The sequence below is a fragment of the Pholcus phalangioides genome, unplaced genomic scaffold (genome assembly GCF_987345545.1).
Source record: "Pholcus phalangioides strain wild (caught in Gottingen) unplaced genomic scaffold, Ppha-v1.0 ptg000004l_1, whole genome shotgun sequence".
NCBI lineage: Eukaryota > Metazoa > Arthropoda > Arachnida > Araneae > Pholcidae > Pholcus > Pholcus phalangioides.
This window is the reverse complement of record NW_028301597.1, coordinates 52,858,694-52,881,404: the sequence shown is the minus strand read 5'-3', so window position 1 is coordinate 52,881,404 and position 22,711 is coordinate 52,858,694. Positions and strand designations below refer to the sequence as shown.

The window sequence follows — 22,711 nt, the reverse complement described above, 5'->3', positions numbered from 1 at the left end:
TTAAAGGTTTGATTGTCTGAAATTCAGGATTTTAATTTTGGGGAAAAGAAAAATCTAAACGTTGAGGCTGAACCTTTAGATTTTTCTTTTCTGACGTTGAAATCCTGATTTATTTATTTTTTTACATAATCAAACCTTAAATTTTTTTTATTCTCAAAATTATCTTGTTGCACTTTCTGGGTTTTGGAGTGGTGCCCAGATGTGTTTAGCAATGCATAATAATGAATATTTATGTATTTTACCACAAAGAAAGCCATAGTTTTATATATTTGCTAAGGAACATTTTTTAAAAGCAGTGTTTTACTACATTGCACTTTAAAAGGGTTAGACATATAACTGAATTTTATTAATTAACATATTTAAAAAATAGTAGTCCCACACTTGTTCTGTTATCTGGTAATCATAAAGTTGCTATACAGCCTCTACATGTGAAAATACCAACAACGTATGTAAGAATGTTTACTGGTATTTAAAAAAAAGGTGAGACTTTTTGAAGTACTGTCAGTAGTCAAAGGGCTAATTTTGTATGGACTGCATGGATGGTGCAACAAACTAGCATTTATAAAGTTTTCAAGGGTTTATCGTCTTTCATTACAACTTATTTTAGATCATTAATATTGTTACACAGTCATTGAAATGTTTAGACTGACACACCAGTTTCAGTTAGAATTCCAGGTGATTTTGTGTTACACGGATTTTTTCTAACAAGGTTGTAAATGCATGGAATATCTTACTTTCTGCTGTTGTGAATTCCCAGTGATAGGCATAACAGCAGAAAGTAAGCAACCTTCAAGAAGAAATACGAGAAGCTGGGTGAGAGTAATTAAGAAATTATTCATACTCAACCTTTTAAGCAGCATTGAAAAGATATCTCTCTTTCTTACGAGCCTCTTTTAGCATGGACGAGCCCAGATATTTTGTAAAGTTGATTTCTCAATGAAACACTTTCCCCTATGCCTTTCATGACCGACTAGGTATGATTACGCTAATCTGACTTCTTGAATAATGGTTCTTAAAAATGAGTTGTATATAATGAAGGTTGATCAATTAAAATTTAAGAACAGGTGTAAATGTTAAAAACAATGACATATTAGACATTAAATGCTACCACCATTTACTGAAAACATAAACTTGTTGCTTACTGCCGATTAGAAAATGTTCTGCAGTGGAACATAAGTACAGACTGGTTTTATACTCTACCAACTGAGTGTTAGTGTTGCGAATGGCAAAACTCCACCACAAAACTCCTCAGCCAGATTCTCACTTGAATGCCAGACCTGTTGATGTTGACCACCTTTTCTCCATCATTTATTCCCATTCCAAAGTCCTTGTTCGATCTCCATATGACATGGAATGGGCCTTTGTATACACACTTGAGAGACTTCTTGAAGGGACCACAGTAGATGAAGACACGAGTGCTGGTGGTGAGCTCTTTCAGGACAGATCTCTGGAACACTGATGCACAGAAATCGTTGGTTTCAAGGAGTTCTTGATCCACTGCAACCGAGCTATGTTTTCTGGAGGATTGGACAGCGGCTGATTGCTGTAAACCTGACCAGGAAGGTGAGGCGAAGAACCATAAGAGCTGGCTGTTGAGGCATCAAATTTGCTTCTGTATGCAGATTTCAACCCAAGAAGACTACCGAAAGAGCATCATACCAGTCTGAGTCAAGGTCCTGTATGACTTGCTTTATCATATGACACAATCAGTACATCACTCTTTTAATTATTGAAGCTTCCTTTATTTTCTATATGGAGCAGACCTAGAATAGAAAGATGTACAATTTACGTATGAAAATCAAGAGAATAAACTTGAAGGTTGTGCTGGAAATCTGATTTCCAACACATTGTTTGAGAAGCAGTGGTTTCTAAATGTCATTGTTAAATTGTGGAAATTATTGGAATCTATCACTACATCGTGAAGAGACATTATAGATTTTAATACACTTCTATCCGAATCTTATAATTCAATCAGTGAATCCATATTTGACTGTAATTCAATTTATATGTGTGTGTGAGCATGTATAATTAATTTTGTAAATAGTACAGTATGTATCATAACTAAAATTAACAAACAAACAAAAATTATTTGATATTTAGCAAAGGAAAAAAAATCTGTTTTGTTTATTGAAATAGATGTAATAAATTGATACTTTGTTATTCATGAATATCAGTATTTGTAACCTAATATTTATTGTTTAGATATTCCATCTGTTGCAACTCAACGTATCGAAGAAGGTGAATCAAAAGATGAATATCAAGCAAAGGATTACAGCCATATTCTCGAACTAAGACCTGACCACCTTAGCAGAGCTCTTTGGGTTGTAAGTTGTGTCTTCAATTGTAATTATACTTACCATAGACAGGGTTCCCACTCGTCATACTTTTTGGTGTGTGTGAGCATGTATAATTAATTTTGTAAATAGTACAGTATGTATCATAACTAAAATTAACAAACAAACAAAAATTATTTGATATTTAGCAAAGGAAAAAAAAATCTGTTTTGTTTATTGAAATAGATGTAATAAATCGATACTTTGTTATTCATGAAATATCAGTATTTGTAACCTAATATCGATTGCTTATATATTCCACCTGTTGCAACTCAATGTATCGAAGAAGGCGAATCAGAAAAATGAATATCAAGCAAAAGATTACAGCCATATTCTTGAAAATGTCCTACTTTTTTTGGTTTTGTCCTGTTTTCTAGTTTTTGTCCTATTTTTTTTTGCCAAATCCTATCTACAAAATTTGTGTAATTGGTTTTAATTGAGCAGGGAATAATAAATGTATAGCCAAATAGTATAAATGTTGTAGATTACAATTAATGATTCTCCCAAAGGAGAAATTGTATCGTTTTCAAGGTTATTTGGGGGGGGGGCGTATGTGGACCATTTGGTTTATTAATTTTTCATTTGCTTAGTTTGAGGGTTCAACAAGTAGAGTAGTCATTAAAAACTTCTGTCTGGATGGGGAAAGTAATTTTGTATTTAGTATATTTTTGTCTTGGACAGTAAATAACATTCATCATTCGAAATTATGGTGCACATTTTGTGCATAGTAGAAACAGTTTGTCTAACAAAGCAGTTGGATACATAGGCGTATTCTAGGTTTGGTGATTCTGATGCTACCCAATAGTATTCAGTTGTCTTCTGTATTTTTAGGGCAAAAACAATATTTTTAGAGGCAAAAACAATATTTACAATACTCAGCAAAGAACTAGAAATGAAAGTGCTTAGTTTTTCAAAAATGATTGTACTGGTATTGAACAGTAAAATGTAAACATATCCCTTTAAAAAAGGGTTATGTTCCTTTAAAAAAGGGATGGCAATGCAGTAAAACCATCCAGTTCACCTTAACTTATTTACATCGGAGCTTGTAATTTACACATTTTGCACTGTGTGTTTGAAAGTGGTCTCGAAAGAGCGTCATTCTTAAAAAACTTACATCTTCATAATTGGCTATGCGTTGTCGAAGAAAGTTGACAGACTGGACTGTGGATGACTCCAAAAAATAGAATGTAACATATATTGTGAGGAGAACAGAAAAGAATTATGTGTGGCTGCTGGTAACCTGTTTTGGCCAAAAATTGTTTTTTGTAACCGTCATTTCCATCATTTTGCTTTGACTTGAGTCAATCTGATATGATAATGAAATAGTGCTGTGAAAAAAAATTTTTTTTTTTAGAAATTTTGTTTTGTTATGCTATGATTATGTTGTCTAGGGGAAGGAGGATACCCTCTCCCATCCTACTTTTTTGTCCTGCTTTTTATTACTTTTTCTAATTTTTTGAGTGGGAACCCTGCTTACAAAACATGTACTACCTTTGAAGTACGTATCTCACAAATAAGTATAACAATCACTTTTTGTCTCAGTAAAGCTTTGAAATCAGGGCAATCTTTTTGGGGTTGCTGTATATGTTGAGATAGATAGATGGCCCACGTCAATATCTTTGATGTGGGACATAAAAATAAAACAGATATTTTCTGGATATTATATCGAAGTGAACTTAGAAAGAAAAGTCATCTGGTCTCCACTTGGATTCAAACACATGCCCTCATCAAAACTGGGCAAGAGCGTCTGGGTTTAAATTCCAGCATAGACCATATGACTTTTCTTTCTGAGTTCACCTCGGCATAATGTCCAGAAAATATGTTTCCTTGGTACTGTATTTGATTTGCCTAGATGTATTAATGGTTGGGTCAATGTGAAATAGCTAGTGTATGAAATGTGGTATCCTCTAAACCAGGGCTTTATCAATCTCAGGCTAAAGGTCACCATGGGGCTATGAAATTTACATTGCTGCCTTAAATTTTCTATATTTGATTGGTAAATAAGAGTCTGGAAAATTTTAAAAATGTGACCCTAGATTTTCCAATTTCATTATGTATCTTCCAACAGGAAAAGGTATCAAGTTTTGGAAAAGTAAAACACCCCCCCCCCCCACACACACACACACACATAATGTTTAGGACTTTTTCCTGGGGAAAAACTGCTTGGCTCTTAAAAAATTTGTCTGGTGTCTTAATTTTTTTTTTGTTTGATTTGTCAAGCCCTGCTTTACACTTTAACTGTAAAAAAAAATTACAAACTGTTTTTTGGCATTATTTTAGTTTTCATTTTTTTTATATGAAATTGATGTTCTAAATTGTAATTGTTTATTAATCACATTTGTTTGGTTTGAAATGCAATTAATATACGTATTCAAATGCCAATAAAATTGCTGCAAGTAACTAACATTTTATATCTTTTAGAATTATGTCAGACTCTGTCTTGACTAAGTTCTTTAATTTTATATCCAATAGAGATTAGATAAATTGAATTTTAATTGAAATTTTGACGTACAATAATGTCTCTGTCAAACTACAAGAGACCTGGGCAGAGAAAAGCAGACATTAAAAGGCCTGACATTGGGGAAAAATGTCTGATTTTTCAATGAAGATATTTTATTTCCATTATGTGGCTTGTGGTTATTTTCAGCTATTTATTTGAAATGTTTAGATGAAATTTAAATTTACCATTGATTTACGATTTATTTTTTGCTTCACAGGCACCAGATGGCCACATATTTCTGGAGTCCTTTTCACCAGTGTACAAGCATGCACATGACTTCCTTATTGCCATAGCTGAGGTAACTTTGCTTCATCAGAAACGATCATTAACTATCATCGTTTTTTCCCCCCATATAAATATTTATTTCATGCATGTGAAGGCATTGGTAATCCAAAATTTTCAAAATAAAAGCTGTCATAGCTTTGTATGAATTTTAGCAAAGTGGCAAAAATAGATTCACTTTTACATGCTTGTTCTCTAAGCATATACCACGATCAGTCATTTTTCTAAACCTGCAATAAATTATGTGAAGATCTTTTTAGTTTGATAAAATGAAAGGAGTCAGATTTTTTACAGCAGCTGTGATTCAGTGTCTAATTTATATACAGACAAACTCTACCACAGGGCCACCCTTACCAGACGTGGGGCCTGGTGCGAAAATAATAGTAGTCAGAGGAGTCTTGATAATTTGGACCTTTTAGCCCAGATTTTATATTGGAAGAGGGAAATCAGCATCTAAAAATTCATACATTATTACACAATATACAAGAATGCTGAAAAATCTCCATACAAAAAATACGGACATAAACAGAAATTTAAAAAATAAAATTTTTAAACTGAAGAATATTTTAAATTTCTGAAAAATAATTACAAAACCAATTAAAGTCAGGACCTAATGGAAGTAATTGTCTGGGAAAACTAATGAAATTCAGAATCAATGAATAGAAAATAACAAAAACAATTGACAGATAATTCCATCAGATTCATAAAAATTCAAAATCAATGAAAGAAATAATTCCGGAATGTATGAAAATTCAAATAAATAAAATAAATACTTCTAGAACTGATCAAACTTCAGAATTTGTGAAATAAAAAATTTCAGAATGGATGAAAATTCAAGTAAATGAAAAAAATTACTTCTAGAACTGGTGAGAATTCAGAATAAGTGAAAGAAATACTTCCAGAATTGATGAAAATTCAGAATAAGAATGAAAGAAATAATTACAGAATGAATGAAAATTCAGAATTTATGAAATAATTCCACAAAATTTAGAATTAAAGCTGTAAGTGCAGGGCCTGGTGAGACCGCACTTGTCACACACCCCTATGGGCAGCTCTGCTCTGTGAATGCGAGCTGTGGAAAAAATCTGTTATTTAGAATTAAAGTGGTGAATTATTACATATTAACTATGGTGACATAAGATAAACTTATATTAGCTGTTACTCTTTGTATCTGCAACAAAATAAAAATGAGAAAATTATTTGTCATGCAAATTTGAAATACATAACAAAACTTAATAGTAAACCAGAATTCTACCATTTGTCTTCTGATTCGGTAGACAAATGTATACAAAATTATATGTGGTATAATCTATTTTGCAATTGGTGCATGCTCAAGAGCACCCTCTGGTTATACACTTGGTAAGTTAAGAACCCCTACATGATATTGCAATGAATAAGGGCTACAAGCCTTTACAAAGGACTGTCTTCTTTCTCAATCTCTTTTAAAAATTACTGGTAACTATGATGACTTAAGATTATTTTTAATTATTTTGTTTTTAGACAGTTTGGCCAGTGTATTTGTTGTGTTTGGTTGTGCTATTCCTTTCGTCCTTGTATTTTACTTAGCTTAATAAAATAGTTCACTGATTTTGATGTGCTTGTCTGTAATGACCATGTCATTATTATCTGGCTAGAAGGTGCTTCTTAACAAAATACAGTAGTAAGTTGTGAATGTAAGTATCCTTGCTCTAAGTAAACTGATTTAATGCTAAAAATATTTCAGGAATTGCAAACTTTCATGTTGCATTAATGTTTGCATCTTTTGCCTGTTAGCCTGTTACAGAGTTTCAAACTAAGCTTTTAGCCCCCCCCCCCATTCTTCCCTAGTGATCATTCCACAAACTTACATTAAAATATATATATTCGAGTGCAGTATATGCAAGCCTACAGCACTCCTCTTTTTCCTACTTTTTTTATTTTTTAGAAATGTCCTATTTTCCTACTTTCGCCACAATCGTCCTTTTTTACCCATATTCTCTCCCACTACTATTCCTATTTTCTCCCTCCCTCCCTTTTGTTTACAGCTAACATCTCGCTAATTCCAAGAAACTGTAAAAATTTTGTCTTAACAGTAAATAACATTCATCATTTAAAATTATGGTGCACATTTTGTGTGTAGTTGGAACAGCTTGCCTAAAAAGCAGTTGGATACATAAGCCTATTTTAGGTTTGGTGATTTTGATGCTACCCAATAGTATTCAATTGTCTTCTGTATTTTTAAGGCATGCAGAGGCACAAACAATATTTACAATGCTCATCAAAGAGCTAGAAATGTGCTAGTGCTTTATTTGTCAAAAACTATTATACTGGCATCGAACACTAAAATTTAAACATCCTTTTAAAAAAAGAATGAACAACGCAGTAAAACCATCTGGTCCACTTTGAGTTATTTATATCAGACCTTGTAATTTACACATTTTGCACTGTGCTTTTGGAAGTGGTCTCAAAAGAGCGTCATTTTTAAAAAACTTACATGTCTTTATAATTTACTGTGTGCATTGTCTAAGAGAGTTGACAGACTGGACTGTGGAAGATTCCAAAAAAAGAATGTAATAGATTTTGGGAGGAGACAGAAAAGAATTATTTATAGTTGCTAGTGCACTGTTTTGGAAAAATTGTCTTGTAACCAAGTCATGTCTGCCATTTTGCTTTGGCTGGAGTCAATCTTACAGTATACTGAAATAGTGCTATGAAAAAAGGGGAAAAAAATTAATTTCAAAATTTTTTAATTTTTTTGATTTTTTTTAAAATTTAAATTATGCTATGATTATGTTGTCTAGGGGGGGGGGGTACCCTCCCCGTCCTACTCTTTTTAATTTTTTGAGTGTTAGCCCCCTGCATTTTTCCTTCCTATTTTTTGTCAATGGTGTTTTTATTTTCCCTACTTTTTTTTTCAAATTTTCACTTTTAGGCCTTTATATGTATTATTATGAATGTTCCGGGAATTGTTATAAATTCTCTCAAAAAGAATAAGTCCAAAGTTACGTCAGATGATCTGAGAACTGGAAAGGGTTCGAAGACTCTCTTCATTGGTCACAAGCCAGCTTCAGGCATTCGTATAAATTTATTACAAACACTATTTTCAACTCATTCAGGAAAAAACAGTACCAAGATTGGCTGAACAGTAAAGGTCAGCAACATGCAAAGAGACTCTTTTACTTTTAGGCAGAATGAGCTGATGAAACTCAGCAAAAATGGTATTGCAAGAGCTGTTGGTCTACTCATCACAGTACTCTTATAAGGCTTCTTAATGTAATAATAGTAGTGACAACCTGTACAGATTATTTGTAATAAGGAAGAAACAGGCTACTCACACTTTTTCATGACTGAAATGTACTCTGCACAAAGGTTTTAAGCACTTAGGTCATCATTTGATTGAACCCTGCTGTCTTAAGACATTCTCATTTGATCTTTGTTGAACTTTGCTTCAGCTATGGGTCTCTGGGTACTTTTCGATGTGAATATATCTTTCAAATGATCTAATTACACTTAATGCATGCACAAAAAGTTGCACTTGATCGCGCATATTCAGGAAATTCGGAATCTATCAGTGTTTTTTTATGTCTGCGGATTGATCTTGTTGAGGCAAATTCAATGACACCATTCTGGTCGATGTACTAGACTCAAGGCCTGCATTTGTAATGAAATTGTTTTACACTATATCTCAGGTGGTTTGCAATGCAAACAAAAGCCAATGGTGTCATCTGATATTTTTGAGTCAAATCCAGGGATATTACGCTAGTTTTAATACCACTTTCAGTCTCTGTACCAGGCTCACGACCTGTGTTTATAACAAAATTGTTTTGCATTATATATTGAGAGGTTCGCACCACAAGTAAAAGCCACAAGACAATCTCCAAAAATATAAACAAAAATCTGTGTTGATGTGATAAATTTATTTAAATATAAAAACAAACATTGATACGTAATTATATAATGAGAATTATGCAAAATTATTTTCAAATCCTATTTTGACTGGTTTCTTTACCCATAATGTGCATTGATGCGTGCCTCTGCCAGTGAAAGGTCTATGTGACCAGCCAACCTTGACTTGGCTATGTATTGCTGTTAATCGAGAAATCTCTGTGAAACAATTTTGTTATGAACACAGGTCATCTGGTACTAAGAACAAAAGTGGTATTAAAACTAGCATAGTATCCCTGGATTTGACTTGAAAATATCTATCAGATGACATAAGTGACTCAGACTTTTATGTGGGACTGTTCGTTGTTATTCTCTTCACACTTGAGCCAAAACTGACCATTAAAAATTTTTTTATTAATTTGTGTTTATTGTATGTCAAAAATGCCCTTTAAAAAGAAAAAAATTGCTCAATCAATTAGGGTTAATGGCTTTACTAAGGTGTTAGGTACCCTTGTGCATACCTCCAGTTTTAACTTGAAAAAGAATAATTTAAAACGAGGTAAGGTACTCATATTTGTGTACCTCATAATTTTATGAAATCTGATTATTGTAGTTAGACAGGAAATTTTACTATCAAACCTCTCTCGGAACTATATAACTTCTCAAAAAACATTATTTGTCTTTCATGTAAAACTTTAAAAACTGTCTTTCTGATAGAGTATTTTTGGCTTTACCTTCACAAAATTTCATTTGTATTAAAATTGAGGAAAAACCCCTTGAACTGTTCCCATTGAAAACAGACATCAAGCTTAGTTAGGCTGCTGAACTGAATCACACATTGAATTGCAATTTAAGGGAGCGTTGAAAAAAAATTTTGTTTTTTCAAATTTTTTGCATTTGTAATTTTCTTTCTCTTTTTTTAAAATTACATATGTGTATGGGATTGATATTGTGAATCTTTCAGATATTTCAATGGAAAGTTTTTAGATGCAATCTGATCAAACATGAATTACAAATCTGAGGATGCCTTTTGTGCTCTAGGCATTTATATTGCTTATGGTTTAATTCATATGTTTTTTATGTTTTTAGCCTGTATGTCGTCCAGAGCACATACATGAATATCGCCTCACAGCCTACTCATTGTATGCTGCTGTCTCTGTGGGTCTGCAGACTGAAGATATAATAGAATACTTACGACGTCTCAGCAAAACAACAATTCCTGATGGAATCATAGAATTCATCAAAGTATGTGAAACTAATGTTTATTAAACAAACTTTTTATTTCTTATTGCAAAATATACTTTTTTATTATCTTTTAGGTTCAAGAAAACATTAATCAAACAAACCAATTATTTTTATGTCAGAAAACAAAAACATTGCCTGGATATACTTCAAAGAACTAGAAAAACGTTTTTTAAGACAAACATACCATAAAATTTTTTTTTTAAACCATTGAAAGAAAATTTGTGTTTAAAAAATGTAATTTTCTGACTTTTTGAAGCTATTTTTATTTCAAATAAATTAAAAATATCACATTGTATTTCAAATCATATGCATTAACTTTTTTGTATATGAATTTCTACATGAACAAAACGGGTTTAAAGTTGTAAGACTTGAAGAAAATTTTTCTTCCAGAGTTTTATGATGCCCAAAAACCAAAATGACAAATTTGTTCAAGTTCAGACCTGCCAACTCTTCGGATTTTTTACCCTTACTCCTGCTCTCCTGATTTGTCAAAATTTCTCTGGATTTTGGCAGAAAATTAGATTTTCCGTGAGCTTTCACGTCGTGATGTCAATGACTACCGTTATCTTTAGGGAAAACACCCATAGAGGGCAGCCGTGGTAATTTCCGTCAAGCAGCCATAAAAAGAGGTGATCACATTTAAGCAACTGGCAAAGATGTGACTTTGTTTACTTAGCGTTTATCGGCAACATTTATGAGGGAGATGACCTAATCTCTGTACGTTCTAACTTGGGTCCTGATGTAAATAATAGCATGTGTGTGATGCCCAAAATGATTGGTTGAAGAACATTTCACCTTGTCTTACTGTGCAACACCGCCAAAAATGTAGTTCTTTGTCGTTTGCCCCTCATATCATAAAATACCTCATAATTTTTATTTTTTTAAAAATATTTATTACATATTATTTCAAAGTTATCTGGAAGACGGGAAAAAATATTTTTTAAAGATCAGTCACAAAGCGTTTTTGCTGCTATGTCTCCAGGGTAAGTGTTGACAAGATACGCGGCTTTCTCACTCAAACATTACCGTCCCCTTTTTTAAGGTAAGTTTCATTTTTTTAATTATTATTATTATTCCTATTTGCAAACAGATTTGGAATTATACACTTGTTTCTTCAAGAGTTCTTGCAAGAAAAAGAGCTGCTTTCTTTATCGTTTGATAACATAAATGAAATATGTGTGTCTATCTTGTTTGGCAGAGCCATTTGAAAATTCATTTCTTTGCAGCTTCTCTGGACTCTTATAAACAAAGTTGATGTCAACAAGATTTTTTTTCTCACCCACACACTTTGACGTACACTGGATACAGGTGTGTGTGTGTGGGGGGGGGGTCACTTATCGTTCGTGGTGAATATACGCATTTCAAAAGAATTCGCAGCAGCTTGTTGGGAGGAAGTAATAATTTTTTCGTCAAAGGCGGTGAGCTGAAAAAGTCTGAGGATTTGAAAATTTGGTTTGAAAGAGTAATGCACATTTTTGATTCAGTTAGCCTCATTATGACAGACACTATAGATCTCGTAAGAAGTCCTGGGGGCCTGTTAAAGATCCCAGTCCAGGGGCTCCTGTTGCTGGATGTTGGGGTCATGGCTCGCAACCTATGCACAGATAAAAAACCGAAATTGTCTTGACAAAAACAGGATATCAACAACAGGTTGAAGTAAAGAAACGAAACAATGTGGATGACTCTCTTGTCAAATTGGAACTGCTACAGCCCGTGGATTATTATGAAATATTTAATTATACAGACTCGCAAGAAAAATAAAAAGCGTCAACACAACAGTAAGTTGTTCATAATTTGTTCACCTTATAATTGGTAGCATATCCAGCCCAGGAAAATCATGCGGCATAAATTAGCTCAGAAATAAAATTGTAAAATTATGAAGGAAAAAAAGTAATAAGAAAAAAATGAGGATTTTTTCTCACTATCTGCCGTAAAATAATAAACAACTCACACAAACTTTTGTAACAACCATGCCCCCCCCTGCCTACCGCATTACCCCCCAGGCTGTGATCTTTGGCGGGTCCTCAGGCCAACCTTTCAACAGCCCTTCTATATAGTAAACTTTTAGCCTAAAAAAATGACAAGAATTGTCACAGGCAATGTCCGGGCTGGATCCCTGTCATCCCAACTCATGAGGAGTGCGCCATGATAACGACAGAATACCTTATCGAATTTTTTTTTGGGGAGATATATATATATATATCTATTTTAATTAGTGTCATCAACAGTTTTTATTTCAACAAAATTTGGAGAACAGTGAAAAAAAATTTTCCACGATAATTCTTCATAACGAATTTACAATCTCACGTTTGAGGAAAAAACGCACGTGTTCGGAACACATAATAAAGGGGCGGGTAAAATTACAACCAATAGAGATAAATTATGCGGAGTGATATCAATAATTGGTACAGCGGTTTATTTACATTAGGACCCAAGTTAGAGCGAACAGAGTATAGGTTGCCGGAATTCCTGTATAATCATTATTGTATACCATCAACAGCCATACTGTAAACACTAAGTTTTTTCGTCAGCAGCTTTGTATTTTGAGGTTTTTTAATTGTTTCCTCTGATTAAATATGTCTTCAGAAAGAAAATATAAAACTGCTTTTAAAATTATCAATCAGTGATAGAATCCACGAAAGGAAGCACTTATGTTTTATGAACAGTATGTAGATGTGATTTCTCTATTCTGCATGGAAAGACTGACATTAAATTATATTCTGCTTGGGGACAATGATGTTGCTGCATGTTGCTTACCTTGTTTATGCTCCAATATCTGAGATATGAAGCAGGGTGTGTCAGATGTGATTATATTAAGGGGCATGAACTGTATTAATCTTTTTTCCCATTTGTTCTAGCTCTGCACTTTGAGCTATGGAAAAGTTAAGCTGGTCCTGAAGCATAACCGTTATTTTATCGAGTCTCCCTATCCAGTAAGTAAATATGATGATTCTCATTATCTAATATAATTTTTTTTTTTTGCAGTTGATTAAATGCAAAACATTTATCTGTGAAATTTTGAATTTTTGATGGAAAAAAATCTTGAATTTGAACAAGTCATACACCCACCAAATGCTCATTGAATATTTTTTGAATTTTTTAAAACTTAATCTATACATATAAAATAACTTGTCTTGACTGACTGATTCATCATCACAGAGCCAAAACCACTAAAGCTATAAATATCAAATTTGGTTAGTTATTTTATTTTATCATGTGGAGACTCATTAAGAGGTTTTTCTAAATTCAACCCCTAAAGGTGTCTTATGTGGATTTGGTAATCCGAAAATTACCCCTGAGTACAGCCATGGGTAATAGCTAGGTATATATATAAATGTGCTTGTTTGAAATATTCAAACATGATGCGAGTCAGTTCTGTATTAATTTTACGTATGAAAATATGAATAACACATGCATAGAAATGTCATATATATATTTTCCAAATGCAATAAAAAGCATATAAATTCACACTAACTATTTCTAGGAAGTGCTGCAAAAACTTCTCAAAGATCCTGTTATTCAGCAGTGTCGCCTCAGACGAGATGCTGACATTGAAGATGAAATTAGTACTCAGGCCACTACATCCACTGAAGTTAGAATTTAGGTTTTTTTTTTTCATTTTCCAAACTTTCAATGTCTTTTCTTGAATTTCATGCATGTAGTCACAAAATGTTAAGAACTATGTCAAGTAATGTAGTTACACATAATTTATTACATGTGGATGAATTCAAGTGCATATCCAACCAAAAAGATGATCCGGGAAAATTGATTCTTGGATAACTTTTTTTATATATTTTCAGCATTTTCTTATTCTTTATGTACTAATTCCATTATGTGCTGTTCATTATGATAACAAAAAAGGTAGCCTATATATGATGCTAAAAAGCTGCAATCAATATATTTTTAAATATAACTAAGTATGAAAATTGAAATATTTCAAGTTTTAATGAGTCAAAATATTAAATTTTAGGTTAAAGCCGAAATTACTCTATAAAAGTTTGAGAAAGGTTCTTTTATAAAACTTGGAAAATTCAACCAATAAGCGCATCAGTTACATTCGCTGGAAAGTAACCAATGCACTTATTTGTTGCACTTTTCAAGTTTAATAAATGAAATTTTCTAAAACTTTTATAGTGCAATACCGGCTTAAGAGAGATTGGCTAGGCACATGCAAGACAAAGTAAAAAAATTCTCATTTTCTGGAATCAGTTGAATATCTATGAGATTGTCAATAAAAATTCTATTGTTATATTGACCATGATATTCTAGGCAAGTGTAAGTGAGATTGCATCAAAAGAACAGCAAGGATCATCAGAAACAACAAGTGATGTAAAAAATGATGATGTGCCAAAAGACATTTTCAACTTCTATGAAAAATTAGAAAGAGAAGAAGAGGAGAAGGAGGACCATGCAGTTGTTTCAGTGGAGGTAGATCAAGAGAAAATTGAAATCCTTCAGAAGAAGTTAGTATTATATTGACATGAATTTTTCTTCTGTATGCGAAACATAACTTAAAGGAATAAGTTGTCAGAATGATTTCACTTTAACATAAAATAATTTTTGTTCATGTAGATGTATTGAGCTGGAATATCCTCTGCTTGCTGAATATGACTTCAAGAATGACACTCTCAACCCTAACATAGAGTAAGTTTATGGTTATGTGTTAATTCAAATTTCTTAATTATGTGTAGTAGATGATATATGCACATTTTCAGTTAATATAATAAAATTAGTGGAAGTTTTGTCTTTTTTCTTCTCTCTGTAATATTTATTTTTACTTGTTTCTCTATACGTGTAGCGTTGATCTAAAACCTAATGCAGTTTTGCGTCCATACCAAGAGAAGAGCCTAAGAAAAATGTTTGGAAATGGTCGGGCAAGGTCAGGAGTCATTGTATTACCTTGCGGTAAGAGGAGAATCATTTTCACTGAATGTTATCTTTCCTTCTGCCAATTTTTTTCCTACAACTTGCTATATTTTTTAATTCGTGTGCGCTCTTTTTTTAAAAAGAAAATGTATCTGTGAGAAGAAAAGTACAAGTTAGATTTCTGTTTTTTTATTATGAATCAGTTCGATAAATTAGATTTAAACAAGAAGTGTAAGAGCAGTACTATACCAGCCGGTTTTCATTGGTTCCAGGCATGTTTTAAATTTGAATGAGTGGAATAACAGTACCTGTCTAACACTAGTACTGTTTTTCCACTCAGCTAGTAGGATGAGCTGACTGACTCTGCACTTGCGCAGAGCATTCTTTCGGCTTCGCTTTATCATCATCACTCAGCAGCACCCTGATCTGGCAAATAAACTCAAATAACTTTTTTTATGTTTTATATTGGTGTGTTGCAATGTTGATGTCACCAAATTTACATTAAACGTTTTCTAACTTGAATCAATGACTGAACCATAGTGAATAAAATTATCTTCCATTTTTGTCTGAATATATTACTTTCTATCTTAGCATTTGTTTTTTTATTTTACTTCCAGTTTAAAAAAAATAAAACGTCTTTTATAACTATCATTTGCTTCATAGACATTAGGAAATTCTTATTCCTCCCCCCAATCATACATTCATTTTGTACGACAGACTCGAAAGACTTTATAACAATGAAATCGCAAACTAGTTCAACCAGTCATATTAATATAACATCTATACACACCATGATCTTATCCTATAAGTTCTCAAGTGACCACTAAATGAGTCCACCTGTCCATGAAAAAGGGTAGCACTAAATGTCTGATACTGATAAAACATATTTCTAGCCACTATTAAAAAGCATGTGTTACAAAATTTTTAAGGGAAAGTCAGTTTTCGGTTGTATTACATACAATCTGCCTACGTAAAAATTACACCCACAAAGGACATGATTATCATCAAATAAAATTAAACATTGTGTGTGTAAAAAAAAGGGTTTTTTTTGTTCTTTTTCAGGTGCTGGCAAATCACTCGTTGGTGTCACTGCTTGCTGCACTGTTAACAAGAAGTGTCTTGTTTTGTGTAATTCTGGTGTTTCTGTAGAACAGTGGAAGACTCAAGTAAGAGAAATATGTACTTGTATCAAAAATTGATGAGGCACTTCATAATAGGACATAGTGTGTGTAGCTAGTAATGAATTGAAATGCTTATATCTAAAAAAATGTAATTCTAACCAGCTAGAATTATATAACCGCTAAAACTCTTATTCCAGCCTATTCTAGAGGTTTCCCCCTTGTGAAATAATTTGAAAGTTTGATGGTTCAATAAATTCAAAATTATTGAATTTTTTTTTTTGCTACAAAATAAAATAATTTCAGTCTGGAATGCAATATTATTTTTAGCAATCACCATGAGTTACAGTATATGGAAAATTTATTCTATACTTTGAAGCGTTCATTAGCAATCAGAAATAATTTTAAATTTCTCTAACTTCACAAAGAATGTTACACTCACTTTGAAAATGTATGATTTTTTTTTAACACCTGGGAAATCTTGTTATTCTAATCACGTACGCATAGTTTTCTTTATATAATATACTAATGTTAATATTTTTATTGAACTAATTGGATCATTGATAACTTCATTGGTTTTTGATGCATTAGTGTAATAAGTTTTTTCTTCAAAGAACTGGTATTTTAATTTTTTTTTGTTAGTTCAAGTGTTGGAGTACAGCAGATGATAGTGTCATATGTCGATTTACCTCTGAAGCCAAAGATAGACCAACAAGTTAGTCATTTACCTTTATTTATTATGTGCCAGTAACAATCCTTTGATACAGTCAACGCAGCTCATTGGAACTGGGGGTAATGTTATCATTCAGGTATTATAATTTTTGCTCCATTCACACATTCCTCGTTGAGTCATAGTGGTGGCTGTGATCCATGTACATGTGATATAGCATGTGCAATGGATTCTCTATAGTGGCTACAAATTGCAAATGAAATATAAAAATAAGGCCCATCAGATCAGCCCTATGATCGAAGTGTTCAAAATTTTCAACGGGATGGATAGGATGGACCATGAACTTTTTGTACACCGCCAATCGACTGCTTTTACAAGGGGACACCAGTATCGATTGGTAAGGGACAATGCAAGGTTATGGTGTCGCAGGGGATAATTTTTCTCTAATAGGGTTATCAATAAATGGAATAACTTAAACTTATATATTATTATATATTATTATAAACTTATATAATTATAATAACTTAAAATAAATAACCTACCCCAGAGGTAGTAAATTGTAACACAATTGACATATTTAAAAAGAAATACGATAAACATGTTGGGGTAAATCGAGAAGCTATCCATACTTAGAATAAGACAACCATAATATTCTTTATGGGCATTGTATAATATTTTATTATGTGTATATACATTGTTTATAATTTTTGTGATGGTGTTTTTAATTGGGTTGCTGTATTTTTTAAATATATGACATCCATATTTGTTATGGGCATCTTTTTCTCAGCCACCTCGCTGGGCATTTTGCCTGTTGCTGTGTTGTATTTGTATCAGAGTTCTTGTTCAGTTTCACAGATCCTTTGCTGAAAAACTTTGCTCAAAAGATCTTGGATTGTGCTGTACATTAAAAAAGTATCATAATTCACATTAAACAATTCTATTCTAATCCCTCATAATAATCAAAATTAAAGACGACATGAATCTTATATTTAGATGAAAAAAATTATGTTTTAGAATAGTGTGATAACTTTCTGACAATAAGTCAGCAGAATACAGCAGCACAATTGAACATTTTGCATTCAAAATTTTCAAGAATAATAGAGCAATGTTAAGAAAAAAATTGATGTCTATGGGAGGTGTTTTGTGTAAAAAAAAGAGCTTTCTCATTTCGGGCTGTTCAAGTATTACATAAGCAAATGTTTACCTATTTTTGACCCCCCCCCCCCCTTGTCAGCAAAATTTCGTCATCACTGCCCTTTACCTCCTAACACATATTGGTGGGATCATAAACATATGCGGGAGGGGGCATAGGGGCTCGTGCGCCTCCCCCCAGACGAAAAAAATGTTTTTTAATGTAAAAACATTTTAAAAAAATTAAAATTTGGAAAGAAAATACCATTATATGTTATAATCCATTTCTGTTAATTTCAATGCTATTTTGAAAGCTAAGAACTTCAAATTTCTTTTTAAGAAATTCATTGCGACCCACTCTGTAAGCCATATATGGTAAACCCTTGACCCGCAGACTAAATGTGGCCCTGAAGGTTATCTGATGTGGCTTGCCCCCCTCAAACCTAATTTCGTAAAAATGAACTAAACGGCACATTTACAAATCGTTTAAATGACCCGTGGCACAAGTCCAGGGCATTTAAGTGGCCCGTGGCACATTTTCAGATCACTGAAGTAGGCCTCAAAGATCACTTTTACATTCAAAGATCACCTAAGTAACCTGTGACGCAGTTACAGAACACTTAAATAATCCGTGGAACATTTAGAAATCCCTTGAGTGACATGCCACAGTTTTAGAACACTTAAGGGGCCTCCAGTGCGGTTCTACATCACTCAAGTTACCCGCCGAACATTCCCAGGTTACTGAAATCATCCCTGGCATAATTATAGATCACTTGAGTGATTCATGGCACAGTCCCAGAGCACTTAAGTGGCCCGGAAACATTTCCATAGCACTTGAAGGATCCATGAAACATTTAGAGATCATTAAAATGGCTCTGTAGGGGACTTATCAATGAGTAGAATGTTAGTTCAGGTGCCCAATAACCATCGAAAGGTTTTTTCCGCACCGAATAGAATGCCATTAAGAATATTTCAAATCTTCATTCATAGAGGGGGGTTGATGACGTAATCATCATCCAAACCCCCCCCCCCCCTCCTCCCATCATCAAAAGTCAGCAAATTGGAAACCCCCTCCCCCATCGATGCTGACATAATACTTGAATGACCCCTTTTCCACACAATACTGGATATATAGTCATTTTATTATCTTCAGTACTTTATGAATATAGTTATTAATTGGTTTATTATCCAAAACCTAGAGTCCAGATGAGATCACATTAAGTCATGTACACTGTCTTATCAAATTGAGAATTATATGCAGACAAGATTTTTCCCTTTTCAATGTTTCTATCTACCTTACATAAGGTATAAATGAAAAATTAATGCATATCTTTTTCTTCAGATTGCAAGGTTTGCATCACAACATATTCTATGATCAGCCACATGCAGAAACGATCTTGGGAAGCTGAGCAGGTCATGAATTGGTTAAAGATGCAAGAATGGGGTCTAATGTTACTTGATGGTGAATAATAATTTTTTCTTTCTCTTCTCAAAACTTTTTGTATGAAAAATTACTGATTCTACTTTTTTCATAATCAAACATCTGATCCAAATTGTAATTGAATATCAGATTTCTAAATGTAAAACTGAAGTTGCTGAATTATATTACACAGAGGTCCATACCATCCCAGCAAAGATGTTCAGGAGAGTCTTGACAATCGTCCAAGCTCATTGTAAACTTGGTCTGACTGCAACACTTGTCCGAGAAGATGAGAAAATTGCAGACTTGAATTTCTTGATAGGTCCTAAACTTTATGAAGCAAACTGGCTTGAGCTGCAGAACAATGGTTATATAGCCAAAGTCCAGTGTGCTGAGGTAGGTGGTGGCCATAATTGCATTGCACTTTTATTTGAAATATAAACAAGTAAATTCCATTTTTTTTCTTATTTACAGTATGCCTTAAACAGGTATCTATAATAGATCTCGCAATTGATTTTATACTTAGATTATGATTTTATAGTTATGATTGTAATGTATGCTTTTTTATGAATAAATTGCCAGAGGTATCCAGTCCGTGTGGACAATGAGCCGATATTGCTATATGGCGATGTGGCCTGGGTATCTTTCGGTTTGACAGTATCTATAATATTGAACTATCTCTGAAGCAGGGTTACACAACCTTTTCAGTCTATGGGTCAGTTGTATCATATGGCTGCTACTCATGAGTCAGAGACTGATGTACCTATCATGTTGTGTGTATTGATGCAGTGTATCCTGTATCAATACACACATGATAAATACAGTGTATTTCGCTTATAATGTTTTTTTCACAAAACCTTCGTTAAAAAATAATGTAATTGTGTGTGTGTGTGTGGGGGGGGGGGGGTATGCTTTAAACAAGAAATCTTGGGAGTGTTAGTAATAGTTGGGATATATCACAAATATGTCATACCAAGTGGAAATGTTATAAGCTTGATCCACTGTATTTTTTTGTAATTTTTCGTCAACCAGATATAACCCCTTAGCTGGTTGCATTTAGCCCATAAGGTGGAGGTTATGCATCCAAGCACTAAAGCATGAGAGAGGGCTCAAGATGGTAGAAAGAATTTTTTTCTTTGCTCAAATGTTTTTTTTACTGATAAATTTTTTTTGTGGTATGGTAGCCTCTAAAAACGCTTGGATGTGAATTCTTGCTTGAGACCAGCATGTTTCCATCTATCTTTTTCATAGTTGAAAACCTCTTTGTGATAACATTAAAATTATTTGTAAGATAATAAACAATGTCAAACTACAACTATGGCCAGAGAAATGTTACCAAGACTAACAATTTGTTCCTATGATGATTTATTTTGGTTTTTACTCTGATTCTTTATGTAGGCAAGTCATCCAATAAAGCAGGCCCAATGTAACTAAATATATTTGTGGTTAAAAAAAAGTGCTGATAAAGGAAATTTTTAGGAAAATGAGTAATTTTTTTTTCTTTTTGAAAGCGTTTAAAAAGAATAGAAATTCAAACTTTGAACTAGACTTTTTTATTTAATTTTGCCTATTGATTTTTTTTTTATTTCCAGGTGTGGTGCCCCATGACTCCAGAATTTTATAGAGAGTATCTGAGTGCCAGGGCTTCGAAGAAAATGGTTAGTTGAAATTATCAAATTTATCATTGTTTCAACAATGTGAATACAAATACAACGCCACAATAGGCAAAATGCCCAACAAGGTGGCTGAGAAAAAGATGCTCATAATAAATATGGATGTCATATATTTCAAAAATACAGCAACCCAATTAAAAATGCAATTACAAACAGTATATATATATACATGATAAAATATTATATACAATGCCCATAAAGAATACTTATGGTTGTCTTATTCTCTTATTCTAAGTATGAATAGCTTCTCGATTTACCGTAAAATGTTTATCGTATTTCTTTTTAAATGTGTCAGTTATGTTACAATTTACTACCTCCAGGGGTAAGCTATTTCATTTATTAACAATCCTATTAGAGAAAAATTCCCTGCCCATTTTCCCTTACCAATCGACACCAGTATCGATTGGTAAGGGACAAGTAAAATAAGTCTTTTCATATATTTGCTCACACATAAACTCTTTGAAATCAACATTTTTATAATTTCCCCCTTTCCTAAGGTAGTTACTGTGTTCGTAATAAACAAAGTTTTGCCTTTTTTTAAAAATCAACAAAGGCTTTTGCATAAATTAGGTGACCAGCATAGTGATTTTTTTGAGGCCTCAGTCAAGGTACATGTAAATACAATGTGTATCAAATTAAATTTGTGATCATTTATTTGAACTGTTGGTTCCAATAGCAGAACTTCCTGGTTAACAAACTACTTACATTCATAAATTTTTAGTGGTGAAAATAATTTACTATATTCTCACCATTCTGCCTTTTTGAAAACACATTGTTTATAACGTTTGTTATAGTCATTTTTTTCTGACTCTTTCCACCACCTTGTTGAGGCAAGCTGCCTGCTGTGACCTCTGTATTAGTATTTGAATACATAGTCTGTGTTCTGCTCACAGTGGCAGAACATTTTCAAAGTGGATGCCAACTCATAATGGCACCTAAAAAACTGACTAAGCTATGCAGATTCTGGGGAAAAAATGTGTCATATTCAGGGGTGGAAAAAAAAAACAAGCTGCTACAATTTCCGGCATTGGCTACATTCTGCTACAAAAATGACAAAATTCTTCAATTCTGCACCATCTTGTGCCGAAAAATTTTGAAAAAAAATTTCCCTTGAGAAACTTTGAAGTTGCGTCACAATAGAAGCTGACTTTTCGATGACATCATTTATCCTCCCTGCAAGTTTGGATTGGGGCCACAAATGGAATTAGCTTGAAGCCCCTCCCCAGGATTTGGCGCCCTGGCTTCCGACTGTATAAAAATGGTTCACGGAACCTTTACCCCCGATATTTCACCTCCGACATCTCCCCCTGCTACATTTGGCCTCCGGAAATTTCGTCCTGACATTTCACGTACCTTGACCTTACCTGTGACCGTATGAGTGAATATGTGAATGATCGTGTGAGTGACCATATGAATGATCAAGTGAGTTGGACATTTACCCATGACATGTTGCCTCCCCTGACTGCGTGAGTGATCAAGTGAATTGGAAATTTACTCCTTTCACATTTCACCTGCTCTGACTGCATGAGCGATCGTATGACTGAACGTATGATTGATGGTAAGAATAACCAGGTAAGTGACCCTATGAGTGATCAAGTGAGCTGGACAT

General features: G+C 33.3%; 1 protein-coding gene across 1 annotated transcript in view; it reads left to right on the top strand.

The window, feature by feature from the left end:
- hay (ATP-dependent DNA helicase hay) overlaps positions 1-22,711 on the top strand; it is a 72,007-nt gene that overhangs the window by 6,324 nt on the left and 42,972 nt on the right. Inside the window, exons 3-15 of the mRNA XM_089231747.1 lie at positions 2,203-2,324; positions 5,051-5,131; positions 10,069-10,224; positions 13,083-13,157; positions 13,709-13,816; positions 14,494-14,687; positions 14,797-14,868; positions 15,023-15,129; positions 16,153-16,256; positions 16,851-16,923; positions 19,352-19,471; positions 19,623-19,825; positions 21,022-21,087. Coding sequence (XP_089087873.1) covers positions 2,203-2,324; positions 5,051-5,131; positions 10,069-10,224; positions 13,083-13,157; positions 13,709-13,816; positions 14,494-14,687; positions 14,797-14,868; positions 15,023-15,129; positions 16,153-16,256; positions 16,851-16,923; positions 19,352-19,471; positions 19,623-19,825; positions 21,022-21,087 — 1,481 coding nt within the window. The remainder of the gene's footprint in view (positions 1-2,202; positions 2,325-5,050; positions 5,132-10,068; positions 10,225-13,082; positions 13,158-13,708; positions 13,817-14,493; positions 14,688-14,796; positions 14,869-15,022; positions 15,130-16,152; positions 16,257-16,850; positions 16,924-19,351; positions 19,472-19,622; positions 19,826-21,021; positions 21,088-22,711) is intronic.